General features: G+C 40.6%; 1 protein-coding gene across 1 annotated transcript in view; it reads left to right on the top strand.

The window, feature by feature from the left end:
- eipr1 (EARP complex and GARP complex interacting protein 1) overlaps window positions 1–17,709 on the top strand; it is a 96,142-nt gene that overhangs the window by 42,475 nt on the left and 35,958 nt on the right. Inside the window, exons 4-5 of the mRNA XM_067984207.1 lie at window positions 5,616–5,772; window positions 10,820–10,919. Coding sequence (XP_067840308.1) covers window positions 5,616–5,772; window positions 10,820–10,919 — 257 coding nt within the window. The remainder of the gene's footprint in view (window positions 1–5,615; window positions 5,773–10,819; window positions 10,920–17,709) is intronic.

The raw sequence follows: 17,709 nt of genomic DNA, 5'->3' as shown, positions 1-17,709 counted from the left end.
ACCCACCCGTTTTTCACTTTGAAAATTGAGCTCTGTATAACTACAAGTATTATTATTTATTCTGTTCTGTGAACTTTCTGCCTCTCTGCACAACTTGGTATCGTCTGCACATTTAGACTTTTTGGCCCCGACATAGGCGGGGAGGGTGCTGGGGAGCGCAGTAGTGTTGGAAAAACCTGGCAAGGCCGGGGATGTGGATAATCTGCTGCAGACCCCCAACCAACAGCCAGCCAAATTGACAGCTTGGCTAGCGGGTGCACAGGAGTGGGAATTTGCGGAAGGATACCGCAGCCAGGGACCCGTGGGAACGGTCCCCGGCAGTTAGGAAGGGAGTTTGGCTGCGATCGGGGAGGAAGGTGGTGGTCTGTCGCTGATCAGGGGGAGGGGAGATGTAGCCCGGTACAAGAGAGGCCCAAGGCTTCCTTGTGAGGCCTGGAGGAGTGCCCCTCTTGACCGACATGGAAACCTGAAAAATAAATTTAAAACTGGATCCTTGTCCTCTTCTGAGCCAGGATCCAGCTCCCAGCAGATTTTGCTTGACGGGGGATCCGCAGCTTGAAATTGCAGATCAGGTCCTGATGATATCATCGGGACCCGATCTGCATACTTAAAGTAGGTCCCTGCTTCCTTTCTGCGGGTGTCCTGCTCGCCTGCTCAAAAGTGCAGGTTAATATCAGGACACGGCGGGTAGGAAGCGGGATCAGAGTAGGTAACTGACTCATGTTATTTTAACTGCCTGGTTTCTGCCAGGTGGGGGCAGTTAAAATTGGGGCCTTTATTTTTAATACCTTAATCATGATCATTGATAGACATAGCTTGTAGCTCCTGGAATACCCCATCACTGAGAAAAGGTGCATTATATTCAATAGTTGATCTTTCTGCATCCTGGTGCATTAGAGGTCTTGAGCATTTGCCTCCATACCTGCTCCTGTTCCAATTCTGAAATATCTTTTAAGCTTTCTGCTGTGTGCTGCTATGGTGTATGTGCTGGAAATCTGTCTGTGGGAGTTACCTGGTTAGTGAAAACTAATCTTGGGGTGAGGAGGAGTGGGTTTGCGCTGGACTTTGCTGAGTATTGCTGTGAACTGCAGGTAGCAACTGTTTTGGAGGTGACTGCATAGGCAGAATTTAGTCACCAGCTGTTGTAACGTCCTGAGTACCTTCATAGGAGGACTTAGCCTATCAAGATGGTGCTAATCTCATGACAAGTTCTGGAGCTATTCATGGCAAGCATTTCTGGGAGTTCAACATTGCACAAGCAGGGGGCTGTCAAGTCCAAAGGTATCTTCAGTAAAGTGCAGACCTCCTAATAGACTGTTACGGTTAGTTGCTCATGGGCCTCATTGACATCTGTGACCCTCATATGAATTTGATGATGTCTTCATTGCTAAATTCGAATGCCAAGGCAACCAAGATGGTGAAATGATGTGCACAAAGTATAGTATAAACTCTTCATATTTTTCCTCTTTCGGCTCATATGATCCAGACAACTGAGTATACTTTTCAACAAAACTGCAGGAAAAACTGTACCTCACAAGTTTTTGTGAGGACATGAATCACCTATACTACCTCGATCCCCAATGATGCAGGCAACCCCCATTCCCGATAGCACTGCTCCCGACAGCACTGGAGCAATGCAAGTGGAGATCTCCTCACTGCTTTGAGGGTTGGGGCTAGTGCAGGTAATCCAGAACCCTCTTGGATAGATCAGGAGACTTGTAAGCTATAATAAATACACTTTGAAATATTTACCGATTATCTGTCTGATGTCATCTGATCTGTGTATTTTGTACAACACTGTGTTCACAAATAAGACATTGCCACTGGCATATCAAAAACCACTAACATAATGGGATACTCATCTTAAACTATTTTATAAACACTTTCTGCCCTGAACATCCTGTCACTGCCTTTAATTTTGGTAGTTCAAAGTGTTCATACCAGAAGCTGTACATGCATACTATGGGGTTATGTTCTGCGTTCATTATTTATCGGAAAGAATGTCAGGCAGATGGGGCCAGAAGGAGCAATATGCTCCAAATGTCAGAATTCTCTGTACAAATGTTAAAGGTGAAGAGGAAGATTTTCTTTGGAATTATTTAATAATTTAACATGACTAACTTTATTTTTTGCCTGCCCTTTATCTCCTTTCATTTCACTTTTTTCCTTCTGTTTTGTCAATTTTTTATTTTACGTTTTCTATTTTCTTTCCTTTCTCACATCCTTGTCTCTTGCTGCTTCCTTCATTGGTTTTTCCCAGATTTATTCTTGTTCTTTGTCTTGCTTCCCGATTCCTCTCTAGCCTTCCTCCTGTGGCACTGAATGCTCATTATCCCCGCAGCAGTATGGAGTCTCTCTGATCAGCTCTATTGATTTTCCTTGCTGCTAATAATGATAAGGCAGGCTTTCTACCACTAGAGTATCCACTGCAAGTTGAGTGCACAGGGGGATTTTTGAAATTAAAGCAAGAAATCTGAAGGGGATGTATTATAACAGGTAGTAAGAATGAGGGAGGTAGCTAGTAAATTTACTATTAAGGTTACAGGTAGCCAGGTTAATAGATTTCTTTTGTAAATGTGTGTTTTCACACAAAGCAATGAATTTTTTAAAAAGCAGTTTAAAAAAAAATACATTTGGAATGAAATGAGGCAGAGCATCACGCCCTGTAAGTATCAAATTAAATGGAATGAACTGCCTGTGTGTGGTTAATAGCTAAATTAAAAAGTCTACAGTACATTATCTTCCCAGTAGCTGTATCTGGATTCAACAGAAAACAGGTGCACTGTGCACAAAAAAACAGGCAAGAGGTACTCTTGAACTCTGTTTTTGTCTTTCTATGACTACATGTTATTTATTGACAAGTGGTTATAACAGTTAAAACCCCTTTGAATAAAGAGCTAAAGTGACAGATTCACAATGTATAAATATTTGCAACAAACGCCGCATCAAAACCAAAAATCTCTGAAGCGTAATCTTCCAAATAATCATCTGGAAACATTAATTCTAGCTTTAACTTTCATTTATTAAAGTTGATGTTAAAATTAAAAAAACTTCCATACAAACAAATTAAATGATGAACTTCTGTGCCTTTATAACATTAAATAATATAAGCATCTCACAAACATACAGCACAGAAAATATTTTAAACATGTTCCTCCATTTGCAACTATTTTTAAATTGTTACTGTACTACAGTTTCTTCATTGTGTGTGGAGAACCTGACACTTGAATCTATTTTTGTGTTTAAAAAAAAATCAGTAAATCAGCATGTTTGTAATGCATTTTTGTTACAGCTTTATCTCCCCTTGCACCATTCCCCAACCAAGGGAATAAGGGGATGGTGACCCAGATCCAGGCATCTGGCAATGCTGCTTTTGAGCTAGCTGCTCATGACAGTGTTGTGGGTTGCCTAGCACTCCAATTATTTATTTTCTTTCCTGTTGGAAAAAGGTTCTCCTAAAATGGACTAGGTGAGATTGTGAAACTCACAGGTTGAGCCCATTTCCTATCTCTCTGCTGCAGGGCACAACTCTCTATTCATATCCTGTCCTGTAATTCGGCTTTAAAGAGCTTGATTGGGTTATGAATTGCAAATTAATGAATCAGCCAGACACCAGTAGGACACTACAGTTAGCCTACATCCCCTTGAGTTAGAGAGAGGAATATTCGGCTAGGGCTCCTGTTCCTAATCACCCTCCAGGCAACTGTGCATGTGTGCACTTCAGCTAATGACAGGATCAGTCTTTGCTGTGATGGTGCCCACAGTTGAATACTCTGCTGACATTTACTATCAAAAAGTACATTTGGAAAGTGGTCACTTTGGTGCGGGTGCAGGAGAGCTTCTGGGACCCAAGGAACTGTACACCCACCGTCAGTACTTTCAGGAGAGATGGGGAATATTTGAGGGGGAAGGAGAAGCAGCAAACATATAGGAAGCAAAATAGGAATGTTTTAAAATAGAATGGAGGTTTTTTTTCTCTTTTTAAAGGTTTGACAGTCCTTGAAAGATTGTTCTTATGGAAATACAGGTTTAACTATATCCCCCTGCAAGACTTTTGCAAGATATCTGCCAAGGTAACTAAATTACAATTAAGCAGTTCACAATAAAGAATTGTTTGATTTTTATATGTGTAACATGTGAGGTAAAATGATTGTGTTGATGAAGGAAAAATGTAAAAGCCCTGAGTCTTAGATGTACCGACAGCCACACCATGGTTATCACAAGATTCTTATGAAAACACTGAGAGGGGGTGACTGGAACACATAAAATATTAAATTTGTCTAGCCTAATAAGGAGTGCACTCAGAAACCATTAACTGGGATTTGCAGCACTAATGCCTGCAGTTCTCTGAATGAAATCTGCAGTATCCTCTTTTGGGATTGTTAATTTCAAGTCAGATTCATAAATTCGGTAAAAGGTGTGATCTCTGTGCTTCGGCCAACATAGAAGTGGGTCCATCAATAAATCCAAATAATGCTTGTGACAAAATTTAAGCTGGGAAAAAAAGAACTGAAGATGAAATAATTAAAGCTCCAAGTATGATGTTTAGCATTGTACTAATTACTGTAGCAGCAAATAATTCCTCAGCCATTCTGAAACTTCAGCTACAAACTAGCAAACAAAGATACTATTGGCCTAATTTTAGCACAATATTAGATACTGAGTTAATACCTTTTGTAAACATCAAATACCTAAAACCGAATTTGAAATGATACAAGTGCATGAAACTACTATCTGTTTGATGCCCAAGAGTGAGTTAAAAATCTGTAATCGTGTCCAAACGCCAAGTTTTCCTTTTTGCAGTTTGACGTCACCAGAATTCCAAGATTAGATTGTTTCAGTGGCACACAATATCCAGCTCAAGTGCTAAATTCAGGCCATCAGACATTTTGGACGAATTCACCGATGCATTCTGAGTATGGAAACATACCATCCTGACTGGTTCCGTGGGTACAGTTAGTTTGGTTTATTCCCTTTCTTCCTTTTCTTTATAATTCTTTGTCTCCTTTTCCTATCACCCAGTTCTTAGTACGTCCTTCTGCCTAGGAAGATCATTACATAAATCTCCCTGTAGCACTTTTAAAAATATTTGATCCAAGATAATAGCAAAAAATTCTTGGAAACATGCAGTATGATCAATTTTTATTTCTGAAAACAATATCAATATTTAAAAAGAGTACTGGAGGAATGATCCTCTAGCTTGTCAGCACTGAGAGTAATCATTCGTCCCGGTGCTGCTTGTGAAAATGGTGACTTTCATGCTGTAGCGCACTGGAAGTTGTATTACTGCTCAATTCAAATATTTAAACTTAACATACACACATTAATGACCATAGAACTGCAAGTTTGTGCTCAAGTGCAGAATTGAGCAGGTATCACTGATGCAAACTGTGATTATAAAATAGAATCCTAGGTGTTGACGATTTTAGGTTGTTAATTGTTTCATATGCTTGTAAGTTCTATGCCAACAAAACTCATTTTTTTAATAATTGGGTTCTCATATTTCATGTTCAAGATAATTTCTTTGTTTGCATCTGAGAGAACAATGAGTTATATTTTCTCGATGTTTATTAAAAGATTTTTTGACAGTCGATTTTATTTTTGTTGTTGCTTAGCTTCAGACAGTAAAGTCTTGACGTGTGCTGCTGTATGGCGTATGCCGAAGGAATTGGAATCAGGCAGCCATGAATCTCCTGATGATTCATCAAGCAACCCACAGACCCTAGAGCTGCTTTGTCACCTTGACAACACAGCCCATGGCAACATGTCTTGGTAGGTCGCTCAGTATTGATTTAAAAGATTTCAAATGCATCCTTCAGGATGGAACTATGAAATGTTTGCCTGTTTAATTGTTACATCTAGACAATACATGTGAATAAATTCCTGTGGAAAAAGAAGAAATATTCATTCACTGCAGAATAAAATACTAAAATTAATTTATGTATGTCTTACAATAGTGAGCAAAGAGTTTTTATTATATTCCGTGCATCAGTTTTCTGCTTTGTTTTGCAAGTTAATAACTTTAATTTATTCTAACATGCAGCTGATTAAGGTAGTTATTACTAGGGAATATGCACATCAAGATATGAAATAATGAGACTGAAATGTTCCAAATAAATAGCACAATAATTTGTGAGATTCTTGTCATTGTATCCAAAATCTACTTGTTTCATTAATAAATCTGCAGCAATTGTAAATGTTCAATGATTGTAATAATTAGCCAGTGGATATTTGCTTTGAATGTGTTATACGTTTTATCTTCAGGCTTTAATTGGAAATAAAAATGAATAGTCCAGTCATGAGGTTATGTTAACATTTGTCATCAACTATATATGTATAACTTATGTGGGGTGCATGTTTCATTGAAAACTCACTATAAGTACCAGCAGTAACCATTACTCCTATAGATGGCGCTGTAATAGGTATTTTCCATGTTGAAGTCGTCATGCCTTTCTCACACACAATAGCTGCTATTTTATAGTGAAAGATTGGGCCGGATTTTGCTGTAAAAATAACAGTGAGGCTAACAGCGCTCACCATTATTCATGTGCAAATCGGACAGTAACTTCTGGCGAATGTACATGCGCAGTTAAACGCGGAAATCGGGAAGTTGCTGTCCAAGATGCGTTCCCCCCTCCGTAAGCTGCACGAAAACGGCATCTCATGGTCTGGCTCCCCGTGGTTCCTGTACTTACCAAATAGATGCGAACTAAAGTCGCCAAGAAAAGTTACATCAAGTCATTTCAAATCTAAATACCCTTTTAACAGTTAATTAACTTTAACAAGTGTGGAGTCTCGTTCCTCCAGCTTTTAATTATTGTTAGACATTTTTTTTAAAAATTAAATCAATTTTTAATTTTTTACTTTTTCTTTCTGTCTCTTTTATCGCTGTCTCTTAATTCAATCTTTCTTACCTGCTTTTTACTTCACTTTCTATACCTGATTTGACATTGAATTCACTATTCTAATTTACACTTCCTGGTTCAGTCTCTACACTGTTATTAACGATGCTTCAATCTGATTGGCTAAGGAGATACATGGCGATTGCCGTTCATTCGCAGCTCACAGCAGAATCCAACCCAGTGTTTCTATGTGATTGCACAATCTGGCCACCTGGTTCCCATAAATCACTTTAAATGCTTTGTAAAAAAAATGTAAACTACCATTTTGTTCTCAGTCACCTGAAATTTCTAATGTCCGAGATAAGTGTTTAAACAAAATAAAAAATTCAAAAATTACATATTTTACAATAACATGGTTAAATTTACCTACTGTATTATCTTTTGTGCCTTCAATAAAGTTTTTACTTGAAGGCCTCAACCTCTTCCAGAAGCCTGAGCTTGGATTTAATATCTCTATGTGAGCTGAATTTGAATTATGCAGTCTGATCATGTGCAGTGTGTCTAATTTCACAGGCCTCGGTACTATTCGGTCAGCTGTACTGATGGAATATTCTAGTAGTCTCTGCTCAAAAATTTTTCAAAATTAATTGAAGAAAAACTAGAGGACCACAAGATTAGGGCTCATGGGATTGGGGGTAATATATTAGCATGGATTGTGGATTGGTTAATGGACGGAAAACAGAGAGTAGGAGTAAACGGGTCATTTTTGGGTTGGCAGGTTGTAACTAGTGGGGTGCCGCAAGGATCAGTGCTTGGGCTCAGCTGTTTACAATATATATCAATGACTTAGATGAGGGGACCGAGTGTAATGTATCCAAGTTAGATGAGGAGGATGCAAAGAGGCTGCAAAGGGATATAGACAGGTTAAGTAAGTGAGCGAGAAGGTGGCAGATAGAGTATAATGTGGGGAAATGTGGAATTATCCACTTTGGTAGGAAGAATAGAAAAGCAGAATATTTTTTAAAAGGTGAGAGACTAAGAAATGTTGGCATTCAGAGGGATTTGGGTGTCCTTGTACTTGAATCACAGAAAGTTAACATGCAGGTACAGCAAGCAATTAGGAAGGCAAATGGTTTGTTAGCCTTTATTGCAAGGGGGTTGCAGTATAAGTGTGAGGAGGCCTTGCTGCAATTATATAGGGCTCTGGTGAGACCACACCTGGAGTACTATGTTCAGTTTTGGTCTCCTTACCTAAGGAAGGATATAATTGCCTTAGAGGGGTGCAACGAAGGTTCACTTGATTGATTCCTGGGATGAGAGGATTGTCTTATGAGGAGCGATTGAGTAAAATGGGCTGATATTCTCTGGAGTTTAGAAGAATGATCTCTTTGAAACGTATAAAATTCTTAGAGGGCTTAACAGGGTAGATGCTGGGAGGCTGTTTGCCCTAGCTGGAGAGTCCAGAACTAGGGGTTATATTTTCAAGATAAGAGGTCGGCCACTTAGGACCGAGATGAGGAAAAATTTCTTCGCTCAGAAGGTTGTGAATCTTTGGAATTCTCTACCCCAGAGGGCTGTGGATGCTCAGTCGTTGAGTATATTCAAGATTGATATCAATAGATTTTTGGACAGTAAGGGAATCAAGGGATATGGGGATAGGGCGGTCAAGTGGAGTTGAGGTAGAAGATCAGCCATGATCTTATTGAATGGCGGAGCAGGCTCAAGGGGCCATATGGCCTACTCCTGCTCCTATTTCTTATGTTTTGATTTTAAAATCTTTATTCAGGTAAAATTTGTAATGAGATTTTTGTTTAAACAAAGGTGTGTGTGTATGTATATATATAAAATGTGAAAAAAAGATAGACCACTGATAACTTTTGCCTTGTGACCTATAAATTTTAGAAAGTGCATTAAGGTCAGAGAGATACAGTATTTTTCCTCATTGTAATTTAATTTATTTTTCAAACAAAAGTTGAATTTTGAAGCAAACAACCTCTAATTATGTCACCTGATTATTGCTTGTTATATTAACAGTTAAAGCATGTAAACATTCCAATTACTCACAGCAATCAGAAACAAAAAGTGAGACACACACACACACCTCAATTACTGTTTTCTTTAAACAAAAAGCAAACAAATTGAGTTTTGGAAGCTCGAATTACAGCCAGTGTTTTGTTGATGGCGTGTAATCAGAATGTTTACATTTTCTTATAGCTGTGAGAAAGAGAGACACATTCAGGATCCAATCTCAAAACATCAAATTTAATCTTTACAGGGATCCCTTAGAAAGTCACAAACGTTGCTGCTAAACAGGGAATTCCCTCCACCCACCCACCCACCAGTACTGTCAGACGCATGCGGTGACCCTCCACTCACCGCTATCAGACCCCAGGAATTCACCTGTGAGCCAAAAGTCAACCCCGAGTTGTGCCAAACCTCAGTTTGCCCCTCCACAGTGATACCAGACCAAAGCCCCCGCCCCAATCCGCCAAACTCTAGCGGCCCCACTGCAGTACTTTCAAACTCTAGGACCCCCACTCCAGTTCTAACAAACCCCAGGACCATTTCCCAGCGTTACCTAAACGCAGGACTGCTCCCAATTGCAGCTAAACTCCATTATGCCATCCCCATTACTGCAAAATACCAGACATCAACCTCCAGTCGCTGCATCTGACATACTATCTTGTTGTGTACTCTTAACTTAAAAAATATAAGGGATAAAAATTAAATTCATGAGTAAAGGAATATATATAAACCTACTAATATAATCTAAAAAATTATATAGACCACTTATTTACAGTTTGCACAGAATAACGGACAGAGTTATGACATTCAATTCCTGAAGCACCAATATAAATCACAGAATATATTTTTAAAGGAATGGAATTTGACTTATTTAGTCACTGTAAATCAGTGGTCCTGATGTTATCCCCTACATGGAATAAATACCCCTATCATCATAAAATAGTGACTTGCCGTGAGCAACACTATGGAAAATCTACTAGTATAATCTAAAAAAAAGTAAACCAGTAATCTTATGGTAAGCCTGGATTCCCAAAATACAGTTTGAATCCTCATAAATGCGTACTCAATTGCCCAGCATTTCTACCTTTCCATCAGGATTTTTACTTGGATCTGGATTTCTAAGTTCTTGGATTGAATGTGAATGGTCTTTAGGAAATTTTTGCCTGCATCATAATTGTGCTTCAATCAAAATGAGTTTATCAGGGTTTGACCTATTGGACATTTGGTCTTAGAAGAAGTTGTGTAAACACGGAGACTGTTCATTTCAAATAATAAGCTCACAGTCACAGGGCCAGTGAGTTTGAAGTTAGTCAAAAGTATCAACCAGATTTTTTTTCTTATCTTACTTGAAGTGAAGCTTTGTAATGTGTTGAATCATATTAATATTCATATTAACTATTGCTCTTTCCGTGACATGTACTGGTTCTGATGATCTGATATGCCCTCTGTGCTGGAAAATGGAATAATTGTCTTTATCCCCTTTTTACCTCTGTCGTTTTGGCCTCTTTCACCCAACCCCCTTTTCACAAAGCTTAGAGGGTAGACCCTGTACCCGAATTCTGTAATAGACATTCAGGAAGTGCATGATAATGTGCTGAATTTACCCTCTGAATTTGTCTTTTCCAATTGAGAAGTGCCAAGCTTCCATGCACCATGTTTGCCTGATGTTCCAGTCCAAGACTTGGGATTCACTGTCTGGAGAACTAGGACATTGCACCATGCCCTACCCTTGTAATGCAGGAAATGAATGCACACAAGGACTGAACCGCTAAGGAGAACTCCCTTTTTCTAACACTTCCACCCAGTTTTGATTCATTGATATTCTAATTTGTCTTGTATTCCAGTCTTGCAGGACAAAGGTTGTACTGCAGTGTACTGTAAAATTGATTTGGTGAACTGTACTTGTAAAAACAATTTTGTTGAGATAGTTATTGATGAATTTTACTCTGCAGTGTATTATGGGAGCCAATGGGAGATGGTAAAAAAGTAGCATCGTTGGCTGATAATCATGTTCTTCTTTGGGATTTACAAGAAAGCTCAAGCAGGGCAGTGGTAAGTAATTTTACAATTAAAAATGATATGTCTGCATGTACTTTCTGTTTTTTATTCAATAGAAGTTCCTTTTCCACATCTCTACTCGAAACAGCCTTTGTAAACTTCTCACACAGTAATTACACCCTTCTGCCAGTGGATAGGCTGCAGTGTCATCAATGACGATAAGATGTAATTATAGCGTGACAAATTTACGTTGGCAGTTTCCATTATAAATGTGGACATAGAAATTTATATAATGCATATATGAAAATAAGGACAAAATGTATAGAGGTTAAATTGGACCACATAGGGATCGTTTTTCAGGCATTACACAGCCTCCTAAGGCCCCAAAAGGGCGGGCAGGAAACGTGCACCCGCTTCCGACCAGAAGTGCGCAGCCCACCATATTGGGTAAGGACAAACAAGAGCCGTCTTTCATCCACGCTTGAAGCAGGCATTGGGTCATTTGCATATGCAAATAAGGAGCCTAACACCTGCTTTAGGTCCCTGCTGCAACATTGGTCTACCCAGAGGCAGCCAGCGCTAGCTACCTCAGAGAAAACCAACCCTAAACACTGCATAAGTAAAAAAAAAAGGTTCGTACTTACCATAATAAAAGCCGCTCTCGGTCCTGAGAGCCCCGACCCCCCGGCGCCAACCAACAGGCCTTTCAATCCCTCTCATCACCCCCCCAGTCCGTGATATATTCTCTCAGGCCCCCATCATCCCCATAGCCCCCGATGTCTCCCTGACCCCCGACTGCACCCTCCAAGGCCCACCCGATCTCAGCTCCTGATTTCAGCCTCCAAGGCCCTCCCAATCCCGGACCCCGATTGCAGCCTCCATGGCGCCTCCCCCCCCCGACCTTGATTTCCCCCCGACCCCCACCATCCGCATTGACCACTTACCTGTGCAGCCTCCTGCCGCAGCGCTGCCTTCATTATGATGGGGTCCGAGGCCCAATATCCGGGGCTCCTCAGATCTCACTATTTGTGCGCAAGGTACTAATGCTGAGCCATGAGGGTGCCCTAAAGTGGGTGCTCCCAAATTTAACCCCCTTTAACTTTAAAGTGGGGACTGAATTACATCTGCACACCCTGGTTCAATGACTCCGCACCCTCTTAATCCCACTTTACACAAAGACTACAAGTGGTCTTGACTCCTCGTGAACAACATCATGGCAGATTGACTAGTTAAGATTAAATGTTTTGGGGTAGAAATTTGGGCGGGCCCAATCTCTACACCTCATAGGCGCCCCCAATATTGGGCCTCGGGCCTCATTTCAATAGATTTAGCGTGGCTTGAACAACTAGCCAGCAAAGTCAAAGAAGATGGGCCGCTGTTAGCGTCGCATTGGCCCTCAGGTGAGTGAAGGTGGGGGGGTGTGGTGGGTGAGGATAAACGAAGGCTGGGGGGGTGGGGAGAGCGGGAGCTGCATTGGGGGAAACGGAGGCCGGTGAGGGAGATCGGAAGTTGGGGGTGATCAGGGAGATAGGAGGCCAGAGAGATTGGGTAGCGGTGGCAGCCCACGTTCTCTCAATGTGGGGGTGAGAGGAGCTTTCCTGCTCCTTCAGGATCCACAATCCAGATTAAGGTAAACATATTTCAAAATCTTACCTTGTACTAGCAGGTGGTCCCAACGTCTGTTTTCCAGCGGTGCCTACCACGGGGCAAACCAATCTCACAGAGGGGGCCTCAAACAGGCATTAGGTCCCTTATTTGCATATGCAAAGGGCCTAACGCCTGTTTCAGGCGGGATGCTGCAGAACAATTTTTTTTCTCTTTCCCAATATGGCAGGTGGCGCACTTATGGCCAGAAATGCACACGCACCTCCTGCCCTCCATATTGGGGACTTAGTAAGTCGGTTACTGCCCAAAAAATGGGTGTTGTGTGGCCGAATTTATAGGCCCGTAGGTCTACACGCACTTCCTGTGTCAACCTTTCCTATTATTAATTCCTACATCTACATTTATAGTGGAAGTTGCCTATGTAAACCTGTCATGTTATAATTACACCCTACCACCAGTGGTGGTGTTGTAGCATCCCAGTTTTGCATCTCCCAGCTCCTCAGCCTGTACTGTACAATAACTCCTATGTTGCAACTAACTTAGTTTCTCTGTTCCTGAATTGCTGTACATTTTGTCTAGTATTTTATAAAAATAAGGACAGAATGTTTGACTTTAAAATTTCCTCTGCACTCACTGGTCCACTTATCCCCCGCTCTCTTAACTCTCTTTCATTTAAAGACTACACTTGGTCTTCACTCCCATGTGCAATGCCATGGGAGATGCACCACTATTTGAAAAAAAAAGTTGCATGATGTCCTTAAAAATTCAAAATGTACATCCTTTTAGTCTAGCTATCATGGTCAGAACAAAAATGACTCACCTAGTGACATTTTTATGAAGATACTTGTTACAGCCGACAGGCAAAGCAGTTATATTCTCATGTAATATTGATATGTTTTCAGTTTTCACAGCACACTCAGACAGTGCTAACTGTGTCTCCCAAATTATAATTAATTTTATAACTGTTGGTATCCTTTAGCTGGTGGAATCCCTCTCAGCTCTATCCAAAAAAAGTTAGTCCTCTCCAAGTCTACCACAGGTTGGCCTATGAATCTTGTCCAAATTCATGACTCCATCCACCTAAGTGACCCAAAAGTTTTGTTTGCTATCCTTAATAAAATATACAGAGACATCTCAACTTTCCTACAAACCTTAACACTAGCGACAGTAGCTGTCAGTAAGTCAAAATTTTGTCCACTGTTGCACTAGCATCTAGGTTTCAGAATCCATTAATAAAGTTGGCAAAATGTTCGAAGGATTTCTCGCTAAAGGATTAGGTATCAAGGTTCTCAAGTATGTACTGACCAACTTGCTTGGCCAGTATTAGCAGTGAAGCTGTGGTTGAGTTAGAACTTTACTGGAAGTGTACAGCTGCCAAAGTGAGGAGTTGGTAATGGGAAAATGAAAAGCTGAAAAAGTAATACAAGTAAAATAAATATAAAATTTGTGGTTCATTCCAGTTCTTTCCTGTATAATATTTCAAAGGAAACTTAAGCTGTGTTAAATGAGTCCATTCTTGCATCAGGCATCTTACTGTTATTTTACTGAGTTATTTTAGGCCCGCTAACTTTTTCCTACTAAGAATTACAGGAGCATGACAATAAAGAGGATTGTTAATACTGTATGTATGAAACCCATACAATTTTTTAAAACCAATTTAACAATTCACAATTCACAATTTAACAACCAATTCACAATTGTCCATATTTTAACTAGTACAGAAAGTTCCTGAATTGAGCTGTACTTTAGCCAGGTAATGACTTCTTAAAATCTTTTCAATCAATTGTAACCAGCATAGTATCATGGTCGAGAATAGGAAAGAGAATCATAAAGAACTTAATTGAACTCAGGAGCTTCACAAAATATCAGCACAATGATTGTGGGGTCTGTGAAGTAAATTGAAATGCTGTTCTACCTGTTTTCATAAGAACATAAGTATTAGGAGCAGCAGTAGACCATACGGCCCCTCCAGCCTGCTCCGCCATTCAATAAGATCATGGCTGATCTTCGACCTCAACTCTACTTTCCCGCCCTATCCCCATATCCCTTGATTCCCTTAGTGTCCAAAAATCTATCGATCTCAATCTTGAATATGCTAAACGACTGAACATCCACAGCCCTCTGGGGTAGAGAATTCCAAAGATTCACAACCTTCTGAGTGAAGAAATGTTTCCTCATCTCAGTCCTAAGTGGCCGAACCCTTATCTTGAGACTGCGACGCCTAGTTCTAGACTCTCCAGCAAGGGAAAAACATTCTCTCAGCATCTACCATGTCAAGCCCTCTGAGAATTTTATATGTTTCAAAGGGATCACATCTCTTTCTTTTAAACTCCAGAGAATATAGGCCCATTCTATTCAATCTCTCCTCATAGGACAACCCTCTCATCCCAGGAATCAATCTAGTGAATCTTCGTTGCACCGCCTCTAGGGCAATTATATTCTTCCTTAGGTAAGGAGACCAAAGCTGTACACAGTATTCCAGGTGTGGTCTCACCAGAGCTCAATATAATTGCAGCAAGACCTCCTTACTCATATACTCCAACCTCCTTGCAATAAAGGCTAACATACCATTTGCCTTCCTAATTACTTGCTGTACCCGCATGTTAACTTTCTGTGATTCGTGTACAAGGACACCCAAATCCCTCTGACTAACCAACATTTCTTAGTCTCTCACCTTTTAAAAAATATTCTGCTTTTCTATTCTTACTACCAAAGTGGATAATTTCACATTTCCCCACATTATACTCCTTCTGCCACTTTCTCGCCCACTCACTTAACCTGTCTATGTCCCTTTGCAGCCTCTTTGCGTCCTCCTCACAACATACTTGCGATGCATCCGGGAGGAGGGGAGTTACCTGGACACTTTTATCCAGGAGGCAGTCAAACCCCTTGGATTAAGTAGTAATTTACATTTGTTCAGTGGTCAGGGACAGAAGGGTGTGAGTGCAAGTCAGGCAGGTATGGGGACCCAGGATTTAGCGATGGAGGAGCCTTAGCCCGTGACCTTCTCTAACAAGTATGAGATACTTGCTACCTGTATGGATGAGAGCAAAGACGGCAGGGAGGATGGGCAAACTGACCATGGCACTGTGGTGCAGGGGGCCATTCAAGTGGGGGGAGTAAAATGGAATGTGGTAGTGGTAGGGGATAGTATAGTCAGGGGGATATACACTGTTCTCTGCAGCTGCAACCGAGAGTCCCGAAGGCTGTGTTGCCTGCCCGGTGCCAGGTTTAAGAACCTCTCCTCACGGCTGGAAAAGAACTTGGAGCATTGGTGGGGGGAGGATTCAGTTGTTGTGTTCCACGTAGGAACCAACAACATAGGTAGAACTAAGAATGCGGTTCTGCTGAGACAGTTTGAGGAGCTAGGGTCTAAATTAATAAGCAGATCCTCAAAGGTAATAATCTCTGGATCACTACCTGAGCCATATGCAAAATGGCATAAAGACAAACAGATCAGAGAGTTAAATGCATGGCTCAAAGAGTGGTGTGGGAGACGGGTTTCGATTCATGGGGTACTGGCATCAGTACTGGGGAAAGAGGGAGCTGTTCCGTTGGGATGGGACCAGTGTCCTGGCAAATTGAATAACTAGGGCTGGAGATAGGATTTAAACTAAAAAGGTGGTGGGGGGGAGCGGTCAGGTGAGGGGAAATTTAGAAATCTAATGAGAAAAGTCAAGGCAACAGAGCAGTGTTGTGATTTGGGTAAAGATAAGCAGAGTGTGGCAGGAAGGGACAGAGAGTTTACAAATAATAGAGCATCAACAAGTAAGGTCAAAGCAGGAAAAAATGGTAGAAAGTCAAACTTAAAGGCTCTTTATCCGAATGCACAGAGCATTCGTAACAAGGTAGACGAATTAGTTGCACAAATAGAGATAAATGGGTTTGATCTAATAGCCATTACAGAGACAGGGCTGCAAAATGACCAAGATTGGGAACTAAATATTCTAGGGTACGTGACCTTTAAAAAAGGCAGGCAGAATGGAAAAGGAGGGGATGTAGCCCTAATAGTAAAGGAGGACATAAGGACAGTGGTGAGAAAGGATCTTGGCTCAGAAGATCAGGAAGTAAAATCAGTATGGGTGGAAATAAGAAATAACAAGGGGCAGAAAACACTGGTGGGAGTAGTTTATAGGCCCCCGAATAGTAGCTATTACGTTGGACAAAGTATTAATTATGAAATAATAGGAGCTTGTAACAAAGGTAATGCAATAATCATGAGGGACTTTAATTTTCATATAGACTGGGCAAATTAAATTGGCAAAGGTAGTTTGGAGGAAGAGTTCATGGAATGCATTCGAGACAGTTTCCTAGAGCAGTATGTCATGGAACCAACCAGGGAACAGGCTATTTTAGAGCTTGTATTGTGTAATGATACAGGGTTAATTAGTAATCTCTCAGTAAATGATCCTCTGGGGAAGAGTGATCATAATATGATAGAATTTCACATTAAGTTTGAGAGTGACGTACTTAAGTCCGAAACTAGAGTCCTAAACTTAAATAAAGCCAATTACATAGGTATGAGGGGCGAGTTGGCTACGGTAGATTGGGAAATTAAATTAAAGGCTATGACTGTTGAAAAGCAATGGCAAACATTTAAAGAAATATTTCAATATTTTCAACAAATATTCATTCCGTTGAGAAATAAAAACTCCACAGGACAAGTGATCTACCCATGGCTAACTAAAGAAGTTAAGGATAGTGTTAGATTAGAAGAAGAGTCCTATAATGCTGACAAGAAGCGTGTTAAGCCTGAGGATTGGGAGAGTTTTAGAAACCAGCAAAGGACGACCAAAAAATTGATGATAAGGGAGAAAATAGAATAGGAAAGTAAACTAGCAAGAAATATAAAAATGGATTATAAGAGCTTCTACAAGTATGTAAAAAGAGGGTAGCAAAAGTAAACGTTGGTCTCCTAGAGGCTGAGATAGGAGAAATTATAATGGGGAATCAGGAAATGGCAGATGCATTGAACAAATATTTAGTATCTGTCTTCACAGTAGAAGACACAAAAAGCATAACAGAAATAATGGGGAACCAAGGAGCTGATGAGAGTGAGGAACTTAAAGTAATTACTATCAGTAGAGAAAAAGTACATGAGAAACTAATGGGACTAAAAGCCAATAAATCCCCTGGACTTGATGGCCTACATCCGAGGGTTCTAAAAGAGGTGGCTGCGGAGATAGTGGATGCATTGGTTGTGATCTTCCAAAAATCCTAGATTCTAGAATGGTCCCAG

This window comes from Heptranchias perlo, chromosome 5, assembly GCF_035084215.1.
Source record: "Heptranchias perlo isolate sHepPer1 chromosome 5, sHepPer1.hap1, whole genome shotgun sequence".
Taxonomy (NCBI): domain Eukaryota; kingdom Metazoa; phylum Chordata; class Chondrichthyes; order Hexanchiformes; family Hexanchidae; genus Heptranchias; species Heptranchias perlo.
This window is presented reverse-complemented; position numbering and strand designations above follow the sequence as displayed.